Consider the following 18,896-nt stretch of genomic DNA (forward strand, 5'->3'; position numbering starts at 1 on the left):
GGCCGCTCGTTTCCCAAATGATGTGTCTAACCAGGTGTCCGTCTTTTGGTAAATGAGTGTTAAGCAATATCTTGAGGACGGAGCAGCACTTGGAAATCGGACCATGAATGCAGCACTAGTCCTCCGCTTGAATTTTCGGTCTTGGCATTCATATGACTTGAGTTCCAGGTGACATGCAGGTAACCTTGCAAGTACCTGAGCTGAGGATCATTACTCATATCAACGGGTACATCAGGTAGTAGTCATAAAAAGATCGATCTTCGAAGCTCATATTGACAGTTCCCATTCCATTGGCATAGGTAATTATCTTTGTCCAAAGGTCCATCTATGTCAATTTTTTGAAGCCTGAGTGGCCCCAATGATGATGTTGAAAACCCCGGTCTCATGACAAGACACACCCCTTCAAGTTTATAACTTCAAGCTCCTTTATGTTCCTTTCCATACATATGATTCCTAGCTGTACAACCTCTTGTCCACGAGGGTTATTAACAAATGAAACATGTGTCGCTGTAAAGAGCTGACTGACAATAGCCTTTCTTTCCCATCCGAGTCCCAGCCAAACCAAAACAATGCAGCCTGTATGCAGCCAAAAACAAAAAGGAAAGGAATAGGCCGATAGAACTTCCAAGCCAAAGTCCAAGAATCAGAGTCGAAAACAAAAGGGCTAGACTTTGGTTGCCAATAAACAGACATGGTGGATTTGCGTCCACTGCTCTCGTTAATAGAAGAAAAGAATCAAGAGGTTGCCACACATAGTAGAACTTCGCGCTGAAGTAAGAGTCGTAGGTCAATCAACCCTTTTCCCGCCGTATTCACGCTCAACGCCCGAAACTCGTTAAACACCTGCTTCGTGGGGTATTCTCCCTTCTCTTCAGACTTTTTTCGTACAGGATATCAAGGGACTATATATCGTTGGCATGATGTTCAGAACAAACAAGACTTTTCGGACTTGAACGAGTGTTGGATTCGTCCCCGAGACCTGTCATCTATCGATAGACCGATCCGGCTGTAAAAATACTGTTGGCTGCACTTGCAGCCCAATCATTTTCTTCGTATGGTGGCGTCGGCCAATGTGATGGGGCATGTTCCTGCTCCGGTCGCTGCTTGCTAATATTCAATGGTTGTGTGCCGTGTAAACTGCTTGGATCGAATTGAACTCCATTCTTCTTGGCAGATGGCGAAGGTGTAAGGTAGGCACCCTGTCCACGTAATGCAGCTCCATTAGGTATTGAAGGTAATGACTGTCGGTTGTAATCTTTCTGTGCCAAAGCTGTGCGACTCAATTGTTGATTGGATCGGGTATTATGGTCGAGTCTTTTGCTAGCCTTGTTCGCGGATCGGAGTGCCTCGTCCAAAAGTTCATCTGCTTCTTCAGGGGTCTCATATTGGTTGATTTGTAGAGGTCGCCTTGATCGTCCATTGGTAGGTGCTGGAGCCGAGGTCGCATTCTCGCCTGATCGACTTCCCTGCGATCTTGGAACTGAATGAGTCCTTTTTAATGATCCGGTGTTGGACACGCTGCCAGAGGATTTTCCATTCGCATCTTGCCCTTCAGGCCGATCCAAGCTGTACCTGACATTCTGCAAAATTTGATCCAAGTCAGAAAAATCATTGTTCGCTTCAGGGATGACATTGTCAACCATGAGTGAAGATCGATTCGACCATGGGACAGTGGCAGCATGTGCTTCCACATCATCCGTTGTGGGCGAGGCCAAGCCGTGTCGACCTGAAAACCGCCTGGCCCGTTTTCGTAGGTGCGAGAAGAAGCTTTCCTTTTGGCCACTTGGAGGCGAAATCAAACCACTGTTGGCATTCAAAGCACGTTCCGCCTCAAGTCGATGAACATCAGCATAGTGATTGCCATGGGAGTTCACGGATAATTGTCGTCCAATCTTCTTACTCTTCTCCTCGCTATTCTTGGACATGCTGACCTTGGGTTCTGCTTGACTGGTAAAAGTTGTACTTGCCTGTGCGGTGACAGAATTTGGCAGAGGGGAAATTGGGCGAATCGATGGCAGGATAGGCATAGGAGCTGCTCCTGTAGTATTGGCACCATTGGTCCATGTCGCCCGTTTGTTTGCTTGTGGTCGAGCTTTGCTTGCCACAGTCTCTGCTTCTGGTTGTGTGGCTTTGCCTTCGGGATTATGCTGTGGTACAGCAGGTGCACTCTCTCGAGCAATAAGGGACCTGCGAAACCACGAGGGTTTGGAGGTGATGGTTGGAGTTTCTGTGGTGTCTTTGGAGCGGAAGCTGAGGTCGGAGTGCTTGCGACCAAGAAGTCGAGAGGAGGATTTAGGACGAAGAGGGTCAACAGCGTCAGTGAAGAAGTCATGATCCATAGCTTGTTTTGAGGTTGGTCGATGTTTGGGATCCCACATCAAACACCATGTCACAAAATTGCTGAAACTTGTCGGCCATTGTGGAGGCGGTAAGATAGTATCCATGGCATGGGGAGCCATCTGCCAAGAGTCAGTATCTAAACTCCAGCACGTATCGAGAGTTGGATCGAAACTCACCTTTGGGAATGAGAAGCCTAGCTTTTGAGCAAGCTTCGTACCATCTCTCCACTCACCACCACCAACTCGAGATCCAGATTTGGTATACCAGTTGCCCGGACTTCCCATTATCTCACAAACACGCCAGACCTGATCAACTTCATTGCCTCCCGGGAACAGGGGTTTCAATGTTGCAATTTCAACAGCCATGGCACCGATGGCCCAGATGTCGACAGGTGCGGAGTACTCCCCAGCTCGTAGAAGCACCTCGGGAGCTCGATACCATCGTGTCGATACATAAGTGGTATAAGGTAGTTTGGAGTGGGTCTCACGAGCCAAGCCAAAATCGGCGATTTTGATCGTGTAGGTTGGCGGTGTAGCTGGTGGAGTGACTAAGGCCGAGTACCGACTGAAAGCTGACTGTGAATCCTGAGGTGCAGATGTGGAGACGAGGATGTTTTCTGGTTTAATGTCGCGGTGAAAGAAGTGGTGAGCATGAATATGGTCCAGCCCGGATAGAATTTGGTAGAGAATGCTTTTGACACTTTTGGCGTCCATACACTTGTGCTCTCGAGCCTTCATAAGCTGGTAGAGATTGCCGTCCATGTACTCCATGCAAATATGTAGCTTCTTACTGTAGGGGTCGAGGAATATATCCAAGGCCGGGACCAAATGTGCGTGGTTGGGTAGAGTGCGTAGAAAGATAACCTCACGAAGTTCCAGACAGGGGGCAAAAGAATCAAAGGACTTTTTCATAGTTTTGATGGCGACCTAGAAGCATGTCAATCAGATGTTATTCGTAGACAGATGGCAACGACATACCATGGTGTTGCGCCTCGCAACATTGGAGCCATTTGCTCGGACTCTTGCCAGAGCTACACTGCCAAAACTACCATCACCGATGTCTTTGATGACCTCGAAACGATCCTCCAGTGCTGAGAGAGCGTATGATGCCGGCCGCTGGCCATAGTCTGTGACTGCCATTGTAGGTGTATGGGGGTTATTGCTGACACAATTACTCTTTCTCGTTCTTCGCTCCTTCAGCTTCCACGTCGGATATAACCTGGGTTCGTATACAGTTCCGCCCTATAGCCCATGTAGTGGGAAGATTTCCAAAGCTCAACACGTCATTTCCTGTCAATGGTAGGTCTCGAGGCAAGAGCAGGGCGTCTTGGATAGTGAGATGAGGAGAGAGGTTGAGAGAGCCGTGAAATTGGGTAAAGAACGTTGCAAGGGGTCTGACAAGACGCGCGTGATATCGAGCAGATCAGTGAGCAGATGAATCCAAGTCGAGGTTCGGGCTCATGAAAATGATGCTCAGGAACGAAACCCAATGCGAAATGGCTCGAGGACCCGGGAGGAAGTGATTGCTAGCTAGTGGGAGGGTCGATTGGCGGAAGAGGACCCGCAAGGGAGGGTGGGAAAGTGGATTGCTAGTCGAGGAAATCCCCTTTCTTGAATGACACAGAGGGGCAAGTAGGCCAGGATGTAAGTCTTAGTGTGTGTTAGGGGGAGTTGAGGAGGTGACAGGTGTTTTCGGTCGTGTTGACGATGTGCTCAGACAAATTTGCAGTGAACTGGGGGGACTGGGCTTTGAAGCGGGAGTCGCGTCTCTGGTGAGTGTCGGATGGGTAAGGGGCTGGAAGTGGAAGTGGAAGTGAGCGGAGTTGGGGTTCCCAAGCCCGAAAAACAATGCCAGATGTGCGTGTTCCGTCACCACACCACGTTGACCCTGCTTGGGAAGTTGCGAAATCACATTCAGATTTCAGGAGGAAGACAACATAAAGCGAAGGGAATGACTGACGAGCGCAAATTGATGGACGAAACAAGAGACGAGACTTCCGCCTCCCGGCGTGTTGACGGTTTGATGGCCTGAGGCCCAAGAACGTCAGCACCAGTAAAGCAAGGAAGCACTGAACCGAATGGCAGAGAGCTTAGAGGTCAGAGGTCCGGGGCGACAGCATCCTCGGGCCCAAAGAGGTTTAGTTTTACCGGGAGTCTCAGTTGGGCCCGAAGTGCCTACCTAGGTAGTGTCGTGCTAGTCGTCGCCATTCTTGGCTACCTAGGTGTATCTACGAGTACCATTGTCCTGGTCTCCGTAGCGTAGTGGCTGGCCCCATTTTATTTCCCAATGTGCCAGGCTTCAGTGCAGTGCTTCCTTCCTCTCGTTCCATCCATTGCACTGCACGACACGAGCCCTGGAGATGGAGACTGCTCTGTTCCCTCTGGGTATCCGTACACTACGAGTACACTCTGAATATCTGATCCACTTCAGCCCCGAAGAAAAACAAATCCTCATTTTAATCGGTGTGCGTTTCTGGGATCTCGACACAGCTTATGGAGAAGTAGTTCGTCAGTTCAGTGTATCCCACTTCGGGAGTCGGGACACGATCATCTCCAGGTGTTCGAACAAACCAGGCAAACATGATAGCACAATCCTGGATGATTAATCTCTTAAACGAAATCCTCGTTGGTGTCGTGGGTGGGCTAACTTAGAGGCTGTTGACAGTGATTTTCATTTGCCGGGCTGTCCTTGTATCATACTGCTGTCATCACGTACGAATACACACATATTTGTACTCCGTACCTCCAGAGGAGCTGTGGTCAACGGTAGGTACGATTACGCTACCCCCAAAGCGCAGACATATGAAGTACCAATGTACTCTGCGATGATTGTACAACAATTACCAAGTACACAATCTCCATAACCAACAGAGAGAATGTGATGCTACGATCTTTGCTGAAATTGGAAGGATGGTCACCGTTGATGAACCGTATGTAATATGATGACCACTGTACAGGTTGTTTCGGATACAGAAGAAAATAGACCACCTGGACAGTCCCACAACAATCCCATTGTGATTGGTTTCTGCTTCTGCGCGTGGGCAGTATATTTGTTTTTATTTGCAAGTCAATGCTAAGTACGGATACTCAGTACTTACCAAAATCCTCAAGTGGCGTGAACGCTGCAAACGCAACAAAGAATCAAGTCTGAGAGGTGCCTCACATTCAACACACAAGACCGCCAACTCAACGCCACGTTTCCCATCGGCCTAGGAGAATAAATGAAGCAATGCGGTTAGAGCTAGATGGCTACTCGGACTGGTCGAGTTGCCCCTTGGGCTAAACCTATCACGATTCCCTCACCAAGTTCAAAACAGGTTTAGAGGTCACTTTTTTCCCTGGATCTAGGAATGGGTAAGCTGGCCCGGGGCGCGACTGGAACCGGCCAACGGCGCTGATCAAATCTCCAATCGATGAACGATTGGCTTGCCCGCTTGTTGATTGCGCCGCTTTGAAGTCTGGAAGTCTTGCCTGCCGTTCCGCCCTAGTTTGCGTCGAGCAAAGACCCCCAAATTTGGATCCACTTGGAGCCCAGTGTGCTGCCTTTCCTTTAGGCTTTCACTCCGTCGTCACGGTGAGAGACGACGCTGGTTCCCGGCCCATCGGTTACTAGCTAGGGACCAAGTAGTATCCGTAGCTTTATTGCCCAAGTGGATCAAATTTTGTTCTGGAAGGTTGAAACTGCCTTGAGACTTCGCGTCTCGAGATGATACAGTCGAATGCTTTCGTTGAGATTACGAGGGAAATTGGTGCGTCGTTGGAGGAACAATTCCTGTGGACTTGAAATGAAGATTTTCGCAGTACGAAAACTGCAAGAATGGCCCGAAATCCAACATCGATGCTATGTTCATCGTGCAGCCTTTTTGCATAACCAGCAGAAGCTAGCCAGCCACCACTGGGCCCTGGAAGCAGCGGTCAGTTATGCAAGACAATCGCAATCGATACAGTACGATAATCTGAGCTGAGTCGATTTGCCAAACCGAACCATGAAGCGAGTTCTTCGTAACAGACCGCCGCCGGACCTACGAAGCATATGCACCTATGTGGGCACTCAAGCAAACATTTCTGGAAATCAACCAACCTCTTTCTGGTCAAGCCGTCGCTCCTATTCCTGTCCAACTGCATATTAGATGGGGACCCGACTACCCTTAGGCCAACGCAGCATCTTAAGAAAGAGATTATTCTTTGATCATTATTATTGGGTATTGATCATTCGAAAGAGAGGTGAGTCTAACACTTGTTGCCTGCCGTGAAGATATATGTCTCTCCGCATTAAAACTCTACCAGACAAAAAGGATAGTTCCCTACAGACCAACGCTGATCATTTTGCATCCACTGGCACCCCAGTGAATGGCAGAATTCGTGGATTACGAGCGCTATTTCCTAACATGTTGCCCGCTGTGCTCCACGATTAAATCGCGGAGTACTGACTGAAAGACGCAGTTGGGTGATCACGAATCATGACGTCCCACTGGGCGATTGGCATGTCAAGAATATACACGTTGATTGTGAGCCCTAGTACATCGTCGCAGCCACCTTTGAACATGAAGTTTTTCAAATTACTGCCGCCACAAACCGGTAAGTACTGTCAGTGCAGGTAAGTGTAAGACCCCGTAAATGGTCCTATTGCGAATCATGGCGAAGCACCAAGAGAAATATTCAATCCCATACTGGTACTGTTTGACGAGGCTGACCGTCCATTTGTTCTGCCCCTCTGTCACATGATACACTTCATTTCAATCCCCTCACCCACGACGTTGTACCGATTTGAAGAATATCAAAGCTGGACTGTAACTGTGTAAGCCTCTCTGTGTGGCAATCAATCGGAATATATTGGTGTTCATGGAAGTCAGATATCAATATGTTTGAAATTCACCCAGAAATATGCTATCGTGGCATGCACTGATTCTCCTCCAGACAAACAACATCTTGAGTGCTGTCAGAATTTCGAGATACCTCCCTGCTTGCATCACCAGATGTACTAGTATCTCAGATAGTTGAGGCACTAGGAGTATAGCATCAGTGCAGGAAGGGTACTTGCGATGACGGCGACGCCCATTCTCTGAACTCAACTTCACCTTCGTCAGGCACCTTCTCGCGCTTTCCTGATTCTCAGCCTACAATATCAAACTCTCTCCGCCATGTCTCAAAAACATAAACCCTCATGGGAACGCAAACAACAATCGTAAGAAATGTTCTTTCTTCTTTCTCTTTCATCACTCAATCCGTTCTCATCATTTACTCTTCTACTCCCTTTTCATTGCTTTCATTCCCATTTTCTACTTGCTAGTCCTCCTTCAAGTTCTTGACAACCTTCATTACTGAGTTCAAGCCTGACCCACTTATTCCCTCTCAATCCTCTTTCAAGTTTAGCACTCAATCAACTGTCATCATCAATCTTGTGCTCTTCCTTCGTCCCAATTTCACTTTTGCTCCTACTTCATCTTGGTCGACGTCAACCCCCGTTGCTGAAAGCGAGTCGGCCTTCCTTATTTCCTTCCATCCTCACCTTTTCTTCCAATTGATCTCAACAACTACCATTCGAAGACACCTCTACCTACTCATCCAAGACTTTAATCAAGATGGATCGATTGACAGACGTGTCTAGATATGCCAATGTCGACACCGGCAATATGTAGGTTCAGACAACCAACTTTTCTTCTTTTCAGATCGACTCACGCGTGATAGGATTCGATGCTCGGATTGCGGCACCAAGAAGATGATCAGCCGGTTTTCAAATACACAGATCAATAAGTACAAAGCTGCTCTCGTGAATTCCAGACGAAACACCAAGGACCCACCCCTTCCGAGGTGCATAGCATGTACGGCTGGAAGCGTGGTGGAATTGCATTGTACATGGTGTGGCATCTCGAAACCTGTCGCTGAGTTTAGTGCCCGACACCGAAGCAACCCGGACGAAGCGGTAAGTTACACTTCATATGAAGGGTGACACCAGGCGTGGCTGATTACATGACAGAAATGCACCAGTTGCCAACAAGAAAATGATGATCGTGAACCAGACCTGGAAGCAGCCGCCCAAGAAGAAGTTATACTTGACGAGTATAACATGCACAAAGGAGCAATTTCCAACATGTCTAGTGTTGCTTCAGCTCTACCGAGTCTCAGTGGCAGGGCATCAGAAATGGGCTCTACCGCACCGTCTGGCATGTATCAACATTCGGACAAGGGATTTGGAGGTGCTACAGGCTTCCGGCCTCCATCGCCAACACCTTCCAACGCCACCAGTCAATTCTTAGCAGCATCCACAGCCGGATATTCCGCTGGAGCCCCCGGATCGGTGGTGTCTCAAGGCGGAGCCAGCAGTAGATTTGTGAAGCAGGGCGCCTGGAGACCTCCAGTCATTGATAAGGTTGTCAAGCGGTCCGCGCGTGATGAGAAACAACAAAAACTTACCCAAGTCCCAACATCCGCGACGCATCATGACGGGGACAAGGACAGTGATGACGATGAATGGGAGCTTTGAATTCATCATTGGCAACTGAAAGACTGGCTCACGACAGAATGATTCTCAACGAGGGAAGTTCGGAATTGAGCGTCAGGAAGGATGGGTTCATTGTGGTGATGATGGGCAACAAGTGAGAGCCTGGTGATTTCTCCGATATTGAAGTTGGAGGAGTTTACCACATGTATCACCGAATTCAGAGCTGGCATTGAAGACATAGAGTACATGGGGGGAAGCAGCAACGACGAGGCTGTATTTACTTTCGGAAAGCATAGACGGGGTAGTCCAAAGATGACGAGCTGAGTGGCGCAGACTACACGACTAGATAGAAAACATTTCCTTTTGTTTCCCATCCATTTCCTTTTCACACTTACAAACCTTGCTTCTTCATCGCGAATGATAGGGAGCTGCAATGCGAAGAACATCCCACAGACCGGCATCAATTGGCCTGTAAGTAGATGCGGTAGGAACATGTGACTGCATATTGGCAGGGGTGATGAAGCACGAGTTTCAGGCTGAGCGAATGCTGTTCTCTTAATGGGCAGGGTAATGGGAACGGCACTTAAAGCAACAACAGTGCTTACGATCATGAACATGGCAGCCTAGTTAGTATCCGTGGTTGCACAAACACCTGTGACCCAACCGATCCCGTGCTCAACGTGGATAAGTCCCGCCGATATGTCAGTGTGCAAGGTGTAATCCCAATCTTTGAGAAAAGAGGAGACATCTCCAGCCACCAATCAACCAGAGAATTATCGGAAGCTGATGATGCGTTGAAATAATTCATTCGCCTTGTCGAGTTATGAAGCATCCGTACGGACGGACCACTGCGGATATTTTAAGCAACTGAAACTTGAGGAACCGAAAAAGGCGTTGTGAACTTTGAGGTTTCCAAGTTTTTTTTGGGGGGAGGGGAGGGGCTGGTTTAAGAAACGGGGCGCAAAAGTCAAGAACTTGCAATTAAGGTGCGAGTTCACTTGGTGAGGGTGTGGCTTGCCTATAAGCTGCCATTATTGGTGAGATAGAGGGGAGCTTGGAGCTTAGAGCCTAGACGGTTAGGGCTGCCGATGGGCCTGCAGATTCGGAGCAATTTAGCCGCAACTTGAACTTTGAACGGCGACCCTGAGGTGCTCTTGATGACGTCTGATGGTTCCCTGGAACAACTGGAGTTCAAACTGGCTTGCAGAGAGAAGATGGCAATTCCTTCCACCATCTTACATGCATCAGTAGTACCTAGGTACCTAAAGTTAAGTATGCAATATGATGAGAGTCGCTTGGTAAGATTGTATCTCAGTGGTTAACTGGTGACAAGGTCTTGGGAATGCGATCGGCTCATCGCGAAACAAGGCCTGCCAGTGCCAGTGTCAGTGCTGTGCATGCAGCGGGAAGTGGACACGGGTACAGGCGGTGCGGTGCTACGAGCGTGGACAGCGAGTGCCCTGGTGTGTAACGACATCTCTGCTCCCAGCAAAACGTGGGCTTGCCCCGGAAAGCAAGAACACTTGAACACCAAATCTAATTCGCACGAGTACAACCAAGATAAGTGTAGGCCTTATACAAAGTTAGGTCCGAGTACGAGGTACCGTCTGCTGCCAGTGTAAAGCCCACTCCCTGACGACAGGCCTCCATTCTTCAACCACGTTCCCTGCATTTCTTGCATGATGCTGCTGTTCCGGATAAGGAGGGCGGTTCTGGTTTCCCTCAGGCTCTGGCAAACTGGCACTGGCAGTCTCTTGAGTGATCCACACCCCCATTAACCTGCCCTATAACACCTGTCATAGGGTCATAACCGGGGCTCTGAGCCACCTGTTGACCGGTCGTCCATCCAAAAAGACACGCTAGACCAGGCCTATGATGCAATCCCACTGCCGCAGAACTGCGAACTGCCACTGTCAGCCATTCTTCTCGCTTCACCTTTGGCGAATCTGCCTCTTGCAGCTTGCACAACTCGATCCTCATTTCCAAGGGCATGCTCTGGGCCGTGGCGACCTTCGTATCAGGACGTGTTCACCAACATCGACCCTCAAGACTACTACAGCAGTAATCCCTCAAAGCCTAGCCAAATCCTGCACATTTATCCTCACCTCCTCAAGTCCGTTTCAAAGTTGCGACCTTTTGCATCCTATCAGCATAGCCTTACTCCCTTGCTGGTGGACTTGGAACACTGACGAACGATATCCTTTACGTGTATCATGCACTGCGCATACCGCCCACGAACCCTCTTACGCTCAGCCTGATTCACTGTCGCACTGCATCAACCATCTGATCCAACTGACCTTTCACCTGTGTCACGCATTCCCTCCTATCGGCTGCTGCTCATCTTCAGCCTCTTTCCAGAGCATAGACTTGTCCATACTTACTCCTATGAGAAAGACCGACTTGCATCGCACACAAGACAACCCTACTCCAAGCTGATAGACACCTGACCATTCACAAATCCTTCCAAATCGTCTATCTGGAAACCCATATCCAAGTCTGGAGCTGAATGCCTTGAAGGCGCATCCTGTCCTCGACAGGACTAATTCCCCGCAACCCTTCCAATGACTTCATACGAGGATCGTACACCTTATCAGCCCAGTGTGAGCGATGCCATCGATCAGGGGGACTCTCGACGACTTCACCCCGTTCACAACAACTCCTCCACTGACCCGCGCCCTTTGCGTGCGCGGGGTTCCTCAAATGCTGCCCCTGACCCAAACAGCATTGATTCTACCCGCTATCAGCAGGCCCGACAGCCCATAAATGAAGCCGTCAAGTCCGCTTTCAACACCACCGATGGAGCTGCCAGTGCTGCCTTTCCTCCAGAACTTCTCCAGCAGATCACCTCTCAGATAACCGCAAATGTCCTATCGCAATTAAAGGTGTCGAATATTCCACTGACCCCTCAGAATTCCAATCTGTCTGCCTCCCATGTGGACGCAATCTCTTCAACTGCCGGGTCTCCCCCTTTGGATCGTTCTACTGTTTACACCCCTCCTTCTCCCTATCGCATCTCCGAGGATTTGGGACAGAGCCAACAGTCTCCACAATTCCCACCATCAACTTCAACGCAGTCCTCGTTTAGAGCTACCTCGCCTCCAGCCGAGAGGAGGCCTTTGTCACCCTTGAGTCAAGCTGGCCACTTGTCCGAAAGTGAAGCAAATCAGGATCATTCACATCGGCCAAAAGGTCCAAGAAGGATATCTACCGGTGGTGATCCAACAATCCTAGAACGCGTCTGGGGGACACTCTTCGATGAACAAGGACAGGCAACACCCCGCTTTGGACAATTCCTTCGTGGTATCGCTGTCCATCTCATTGAGAACTACGAGCCCAGGCAAAGCCTTGTCATCACTCCATCTAAGCTGCAGAGATACTACGAAGAAACCAAGCTTGCGAACGAGCATTACCCATGGAAGATCATATTCGATGATAGGACGTCATCTATTTCTCGGATGTTTCGTGAGATCGAGGCTCAGCATCATCTCGTTCAAAATAAACCAAGTGAAAGACCAGACACTCCGGGCTTGACGCCCCATGGCTTCGAGACCTGGGCCACACTCCTCCTCCGAGCTCATCCAGACCACGAGTTCGAGCGACTGGCAAAGACTGCTCTAGACATGCCTATCAGCAATCCTGACGAAAAGAAAGAGAGGTTTCCCAAAGAATTGTCCAGACGACTATTCCCAAAGGATGCTGATACAGAAGTAGCCTATAAACTACAGAAGGCCATGTCTACCCACTGCAATGTCACCTTTTCCGCTGCTTCGAGACAGGGTAGTGTGGCAGACTCTCAAAGTCAGCCTCAGAAACAGAACAGCACTGCAGAATCTCAAACCCAGAGCCAGAGCCAGGGTCAGAGCCTGGGGCCGTCCCAGAGTCAAAACACAACCTCCACAATACCACCAAAACCAATGTCAGCCTTTGAGGAGCCCATCCAGAAGGGTGGCCTACGCCCATCGGTAGACAATCTCGAGTCAGTGACGAATGGAATAAAAATTAGCCCTGCATTGTCTCATGCAAGCCTGGAGCGCCAGCGACAGCCTTATGCCGGAGTTCCAAGCAGCAGTGATGCTGCCAATGGCTCAAGTGCAGTCGAGGAAGATGAAGACATGCCAACTCCGCAGCCGATCGAAAGGGAGCGAAAGCCATATGTTGCTGCACCTGGACTGGGCAAGAGTTACGACAATCTTGATAATCGAGCCCCAGCCCCAGCTCCAGTCTCGAACTCAATTCCCATGACGGACACCAGACCACCAGCTCCACAACAAGAATCCAAGCTAGGCAGGTCAGGCTCTATGCATGCCAGTTCCCGACCTACCATCAATCAGTCCAAACCGACCCCAATAGCAATCCACCAAAGAGCTCCGCCCCCTCCGATGGACTTCCCAGACACTCGCCACCACCGATCCAATAGTGTCTATCATAAAGATCAACCACGACGCACCCGTTCGCCTTCTGCGAATAAGGAGAATGGTACGGCACCGTACGGACGAAGGACTGAAAATGATGTCCAGTACATTCCTCCCACTCATTACCATGCCAGTCCTAGCGATACGTATGAAGACACTCGAAGGCAGAGGGAGTATGAGGCCCAGCGAGAGCGACTCGCGAATGATCGGTACGATGCTCCCAGAATGGCTGCATATGACCCTCGTGAACGAGAACGAGATCGGGACGTCAGACCGAGGCAACAGTCAGTCTCAGGTTATGATCAACAACCTCGGCCACCATTCACTGGAAATACGAATCCCACTGAGGAGGAGTACTACCGCGATCGTGGACATCTAGGAGGAAGTGCAGGACCTTACACCACCCCGACACCTATCAGTACAGGATGGAATGTTCCTCCATACGGCACTCCATATACTCCTTTTGATAGCATGTCTGGTTCACATCCTTCAAGCGCCAGATATCCTCCAAGTAGTTACAAGGATATGCAATGATACCACAATTGCGATGTTAGCTCAGAAGGAATGGAGGCGGAACAAATCGCCACTATTGCATGAGCAACCTGTACAACTATGGTCTACCAGCCTTGTTACTGTTTCGGTCCTCCTCACCTCACCCTGTTACGTTTCAAATTCGACCATCATACCTCGAACACACAAACACGGAAGCTCAGAGCTTGGATATGTGCTCCTTCTCGCACAGCCCACATTACGATTCTTTTCTACGGCCTTTTTTAGTACTGCAAGCGACGCAAAGTCATGACACAAATCTTGTATTTCATCATGTACATGAACCAGAGCACGGAATTAAACGAGTTCTTACCTTTTAAGCGGTCTTTTCGGTACCTTATCTTTCTTGGGCCGCCTTCTTCATCTCTCCTTCCCGAGACGAGGAGGGGAAGGGCTATCCCGCCTGTATGTATGATTAAAAGTGGAAGTTGGATGCGAGGATGCCGATTTTCATTCCAAATACCCTTTTTGCATTGTTCACTTGAGCTATGAGATGTAGAGATCTGTCTATCTATCTATCTATCTATCTATCTATCTATCTATCTATCTATCTATCTATCTATCTATCTATCTATTTCAATTCCATGACACATGCAGCAACTCCCAGAAATTGGACATTCAAAGATGACTCGGGCGAGAATTACTACCAGATAACATGGCAAATGCCACGAGTGTCTGCAAAGAAGCTTATCGCACGAGGCTCGAGAAAAAGCAAACTCAGATAAGCACTGCGGGTGTAGACTTGACTTTGTGACGAACTTTGATGGTCTAGAATTCTCCTCATACCAGACGAGAGCTCACTTCTCGTGCTTTTGCATGTATCAGAAGAAAGACTTTGCGTGGCTGTATTAACTCGATAAGAAATGCAGAAGCTAAGAGTTGCCGTTGGACATTGCCAGTGACACCTGGACGTTCTTGAGTTGGCTCCCCCGCTACCAAGAGATGGAGGATGAAGAAGCTTATCTGCACGCTTAAATGTGGTGGGCTGGAGTTACACGTCGGACCCAATCACTCCCCCCTAAGCAGGCTCATGGGCACACCCTACAGCCCTGGTCGCTCGGCAAAGACCCCCCAGAAAAAGAAGGCAGGCAAGCCAGTAAGCATCCCTACCGCGAACGAACAATCATCACTCAGCAAGCCTCCACAATCACACACAAATGGCAAACACCCTCACGGACCGTGAACCACACTGGCCTTCTTCTTGGGCCACTCACATTCCGTCCGAAGCCGCATTCAAACCTTGAACATGCTACTCCCTCAAAGTCTTTATTTCCTCCTTTCCACCTTCATCCCCAACATGAACACTTCGCCGTCGCTGTCATCGCGCCACCCTCTTCCATCAGCGCATCCTCACCATCACTTCAGCCTTATGCAGCCACTGACATAGCCTCGATATCAATAAACTTCGTGACAGAATCGTCATTTTGAACCCACCGACACAATGCTCCTCAAGCCTTTATGACCGTTTGTCGCATCATGGGCTATGACCACGCTGAACAGAGAGAGCTGGATCCTCTGGAAACCACGGAAGCTCCGGAAGCCACCTCGAGCTCCAGCTCTGGGAGAAGCCTCGATGAGAAGCCAAGGCGATGGGAGGAACCTGAGGAGAGCAGAGAGTCTATAACCTCCGTCCCAGACGAAAAGGGCAGACCAGAGAAGGAGCTGGATAAGAGGAAGCATACACATTCTCGGGGAAAGTTGAAGCTGAGGTCGGCCGACGATGATTTACCGACCGATTGGTGGTTCGCTTCCACCGCAATCCCTCTCATCGCTGCTACCTTTGCCCCCATGGCCAATTTGTTGTCCATTGCCGCTCTGGTCGTTTCTTGGAGGAATAATGTGATTGAATCCGAAGACGAACCCAGTTATCAGTCCACCTCGGTGGGATATCCAGACCCGAGGTGGTGCATCAACCTGAACATTGCTTCCCTGGTCTGCGGTTTTGTTGGTAATCTCTTTCTACTATTTAACTTTACCAGACGGATTCGGTACATCGTGGCCCTTCCAGCCACCATCGTTTTATTTTACCTAGCTTCTGGGATCCTCATCGCCCTCACTGTATCCATCAACATTCACGACCCCCCTGGCAAGGACCAGATCTATTCTCAAGGCTTCTGGAACGCCATTCTCGCCGCTTGTCTCTACATGTTCAATTCCATGATTCTGATGGTGAACATGGGTGGCTATTTTCTTGGGCACTATCCACAACACTTCACTCTTAGCGATGAGCAACGAAATCTTATCCTTCAGACCATGATGTTCTTCATCTGGCTCGGTGGGGGAGCGGCCGTCTTCACAAAGATTGAGCCAACTTGGACGTATCCCGATTCTTTATATTTCTGCGATGTCACCATTTTGACCATCGGCTTCGGTGACTACACGCCTACAGATGATCTTGGCAGAGGACTTGTCTTCCCATATTCAGTCGGCGGTACCGTCATCCTGGGTCTCATGGTGAGCTCTATTCATAAATTCGCAGGAGAGCTTAGTACTGTCAATGTCCTGAGGAAACACGTTGAAACGAGAAGAGTAAACACTTTGTCACGGGTGGTGACGGTCGACAAGGACGAGGACAAAAGGAGGGATGCCCTAGAGAAAGAATTTGAGCAGTTGCATCAACACCGCATGTCCATCTCCTCACCCCTTCCCAATCCCCAGATACAGCATGATCTAGATGAAGCGGCAGCAGCTGCTGCAGCCGACCAAGACCGTCATGAAAGACGTGTAGAGTTTGGGAACACAAACGCTGAAACACTGAAGCACGATAATGCTGAGGATGAGCCACATCCTCACCAGTTTTTGAATTCTGCATTCCACAACGGACCAATCCACATGACCATGAGACTGATCACGAAGCAAGTCAAGAATTTGAAGAAAGTCAGGACCCGGTCCCAAAAAGTCATCCTTATGCGAGAGGAGAAGGATCGTTTTGACGCCATGCGTAACATTCAACTCAACGCCAAAAAGTTCAAGAAATGGTATGCCTTGTTGGTGTCCGTTTCAGCCTTTGGCGTTCTGTGGTGCGTTGGGGCAATCGTGTTTTGGCAGGCCGAGCAACGCACACAGCACATGAGCTATTTTCAATCTCTCTACTTCTGCTACGTGAGTCTTTTGACAATCGGCTATGGTGATCTCAGCCCCAAGAGCAACGCTGGCAAGGCATTTTTTGTGGTATGGTCTCTGATAGCTGTTCCCACCATGACCATCCTCGTCTCGGATATGGGTGACACGGTCATATCCAGTTTCAAACGCGGGACTTTCATGCTTGGTGATTTGACTGTTCTTCCAAAAGCTGGGTTGTGGCATGACGTTCTCAAGTCAAATCAGTGGCTGTGGGACTGGATGAACAGGAAAATCGAAAAGAACCGCCGGAAAGGTGGCCTGCCGGTGGGTCCTCCCACGGGTCCGGCGCATTGTGAAGGTCTTCCTGAATTGACCATTGAAGAACTTGCGAATGAGTCTCCTAGCGAAGCAGAAATGACGAAGCGGCTTGCGTGGGCGATTCGGAAGACGGCAGATGACCTACAACATTCACCAGGGATGCGATATAGTTACGAACAGTGGTGTGAATTCACCCGTCTGATTCGGTTCAGCAAGATTGGGCTGTCCCGCATGGACTACGATGAGGACCGAGACGGAGTTGTGGAATGGGACTGGCTTGAGGAGAGCAGTCCCATGCTCAGTGGACAGACTGAATCCGAATGGATTCTCGATCGACTCTGCGAAAGTCTTTTGCGACTCTTGAAAAGAAATATGCTTGGTGTCCAGAGCACGCCGAGTTCCGCCTTCCCTGCTTCGAGTACGGCGGATACACCAATGTACGATCTCACACGTCAGAACACCGCGTACGACGATGAATTTTGGGGACCCAAGGACGGAAAGGCCAACAACTGTAAGGGCAAAACCACCGAACAACCCATGGCGACGCCAGCGGAAGAACGCCAACGCAGAGCCTCCGGAGCCGATGCAATCTTGACATTTTTCACTGGTGACAGGAAAGGTACACATACATATGCTTCTGAAGGTCCATTGTGGAGCAAGAAGGCGAAGGAGAAAGCAAAGGAGCGAAGGAAGACCAGTATCACGAAGAAACGAAAGGGCCCATTCAGTCGTCTCCATCATTCAGAGGCAACCGGTGCCATTGGTGGAGGACGAGGTGGCGCGGGCTTGCGGACGCTTAAAATGCGACATTTTGCTGGGGATGGATCTGGTGCCCAGGGTGCGAGAAGGAGGGATGGTCTTTGAAGAGTGTTTTCTTGTGAGGAATCCCTCGCACACACAACATTATTCTGACTTTCCTCCCTTGGGATGTTTTTAAGGAACGTCTGAGCATGGCGCGAGCTGAGCACTCGTATCCGTAAACGGACATTATGTGCCTAGGACCGGGGCTTGTCTGGGGACACATGGATGGGTACAACAAGGGCAGCCTCTTTTGGCTCGGACTACGGTTCATGAGAGATGGTCTGTTGAGTCGAGTTTTGCATATATATGCTTACGCGTGGGTTTTGGCGTTCTTTGACGCACGTCTGGATTGGACAGAACGGACAAGATGAATTGGGGCAATATTTGTAGGGTGGTCTTTCTCCAGCCTGAGCGGCTTGTAGTACAATTGTATAAACAAGGCTGCCAGCCTCTTAATCATGGTGACCTCTCCTGGTCAGAAAGCACTTGTAGGGAGCAGCTTACGCAAGCCTCGAGTCTCACGAGCGGGGAAAGTGTATTGTGATCTATCACTCCTACCTACCTACTGCAAGCCCTGTTCTTTGATCGGCTTGATCTTCCTGTCATATTCGTCGCTTCAAAATAATGAACAAGGGCTGCCCGAAGGTCTTCTCAGCTCCTGCACCACCCCGCGCTGATGTGCATGTCGCTAAATAGACAAATCCACTTAGATCAATTTGAGAAGCTAGTGCAGCCTCATGCGAGCGATAGCTCAGCTCAGCAAGCCACCACATGCTTCAAGGAACCTTCGAATGCTTGAAGAGTTCAATTTCCTGCTTTCTGCTTGGCGGCGGTGGCCGCCTTCTGATCTTTTTATTCTCGCTTCTTCGACATACAGAATGTGCTGAAGTAAACCTTTACCACTCCTTATCTGCACTTTTTGGTTCACCGCCGTGGTAGCTTCTGTTGTGTTCACAACACAGCGGTAAACAT

At 49.5% G+C, this 18,896-nt stretch overlaps 4 protein-coding genes across 4 annotated transcripts; 3 read left to right on the forward strand and 1 right to left on the reverse strand.

Annotated features, from left to right (window-relative positions):
* Positions 1 to 986: 986 nt before the first annotated feature.
* Positions 987 to 3,479, reverse strand: LTR84_004869 (uncharacterized protein; the record flags this gene model as incomplete). Its single annotated transcript, XM_064848442.1, has 3 exons — positions 987 to 2,459; positions 2,517 to 3,266; positions 3,318 to 3,479. The coding sequence occupies 3 exons, from the start codon at positions 3,477 to 3,479 to the stop codon at positions 987 to 989; spliced, it is 2,385 nt and encodes a 794-aa protein (XP_064711066.1).
* Positions 3,480 to 7,921: 4,442 nt separating this feature from the next.
* Positions 7,922 to 8,823, forward strand: LTR84_004870 (uncharacterized protein; the record flags this gene model as incomplete). The annotated part of the gene is made up of 3 exons (XM_064848443.1): positions 7,922 to 7,974; positions 8,028 to 8,262; positions 8,317 to 8,823. 3 exons carry the CDS (start codon positions 7,922 to 7,924, stop codon positions 8,821 to 8,823), a joined length of 795 nt encoding a protein of 264 aa, XP_064711067.1.
* Positions 8,824 to 11,342: 2,519 nt separating this feature from the next.
* LTR84_004871 (uncharacterized protein) lies at positions 11,343 to 13,727 on the forward strand (the record flags this gene model as incomplete). The annotated part of the gene is made up of 1 exon (XM_064848444.1): positions 11,343 to 13,727. The coding sequence occupies one exon, from the start codon at positions 11,343 to 11,345 to the stop codon at positions 13,725 to 13,727; it is 2,385 nt and encodes a 794-aa protein (XP_064711068.1).
* A 1,491-nt stretch (positions 13,728 to 15,218) lies between these two features.
* LTR84_004872 (uncharacterized protein) lies at positions 15,219 to 17,987 on the forward strand (the record flags this gene model as incomplete). The annotated part of the gene is made up of 1 exon (XM_064848445.1): positions 15,219 to 17,987. One exon carries the CDS (start codon positions 15,219 to 15,221, stop codon positions 17,985 to 17,987), a length of 2,769 nt encoding a protein of 922 aa, XP_064711069.1.
* Between the last annotated feature and the right edge of the window lie 909 nt (positions 17,988 to 18,896).

This window comes from Exophiala bonariae, assembly GCF_035927105.1.
Source record: "Exophiala bonariae strain CCFEE 5792 chromosome Unknown scaffold_2, whole genome shotgun sequence".
Classification (NCBI taxonomy): Eukaryota; Fungi; Ascomycota; class Eurotiomycetes; order Chaetothyriales; family Herpotrichiellaceae; genus Exophiala; species Exophiala bonariae.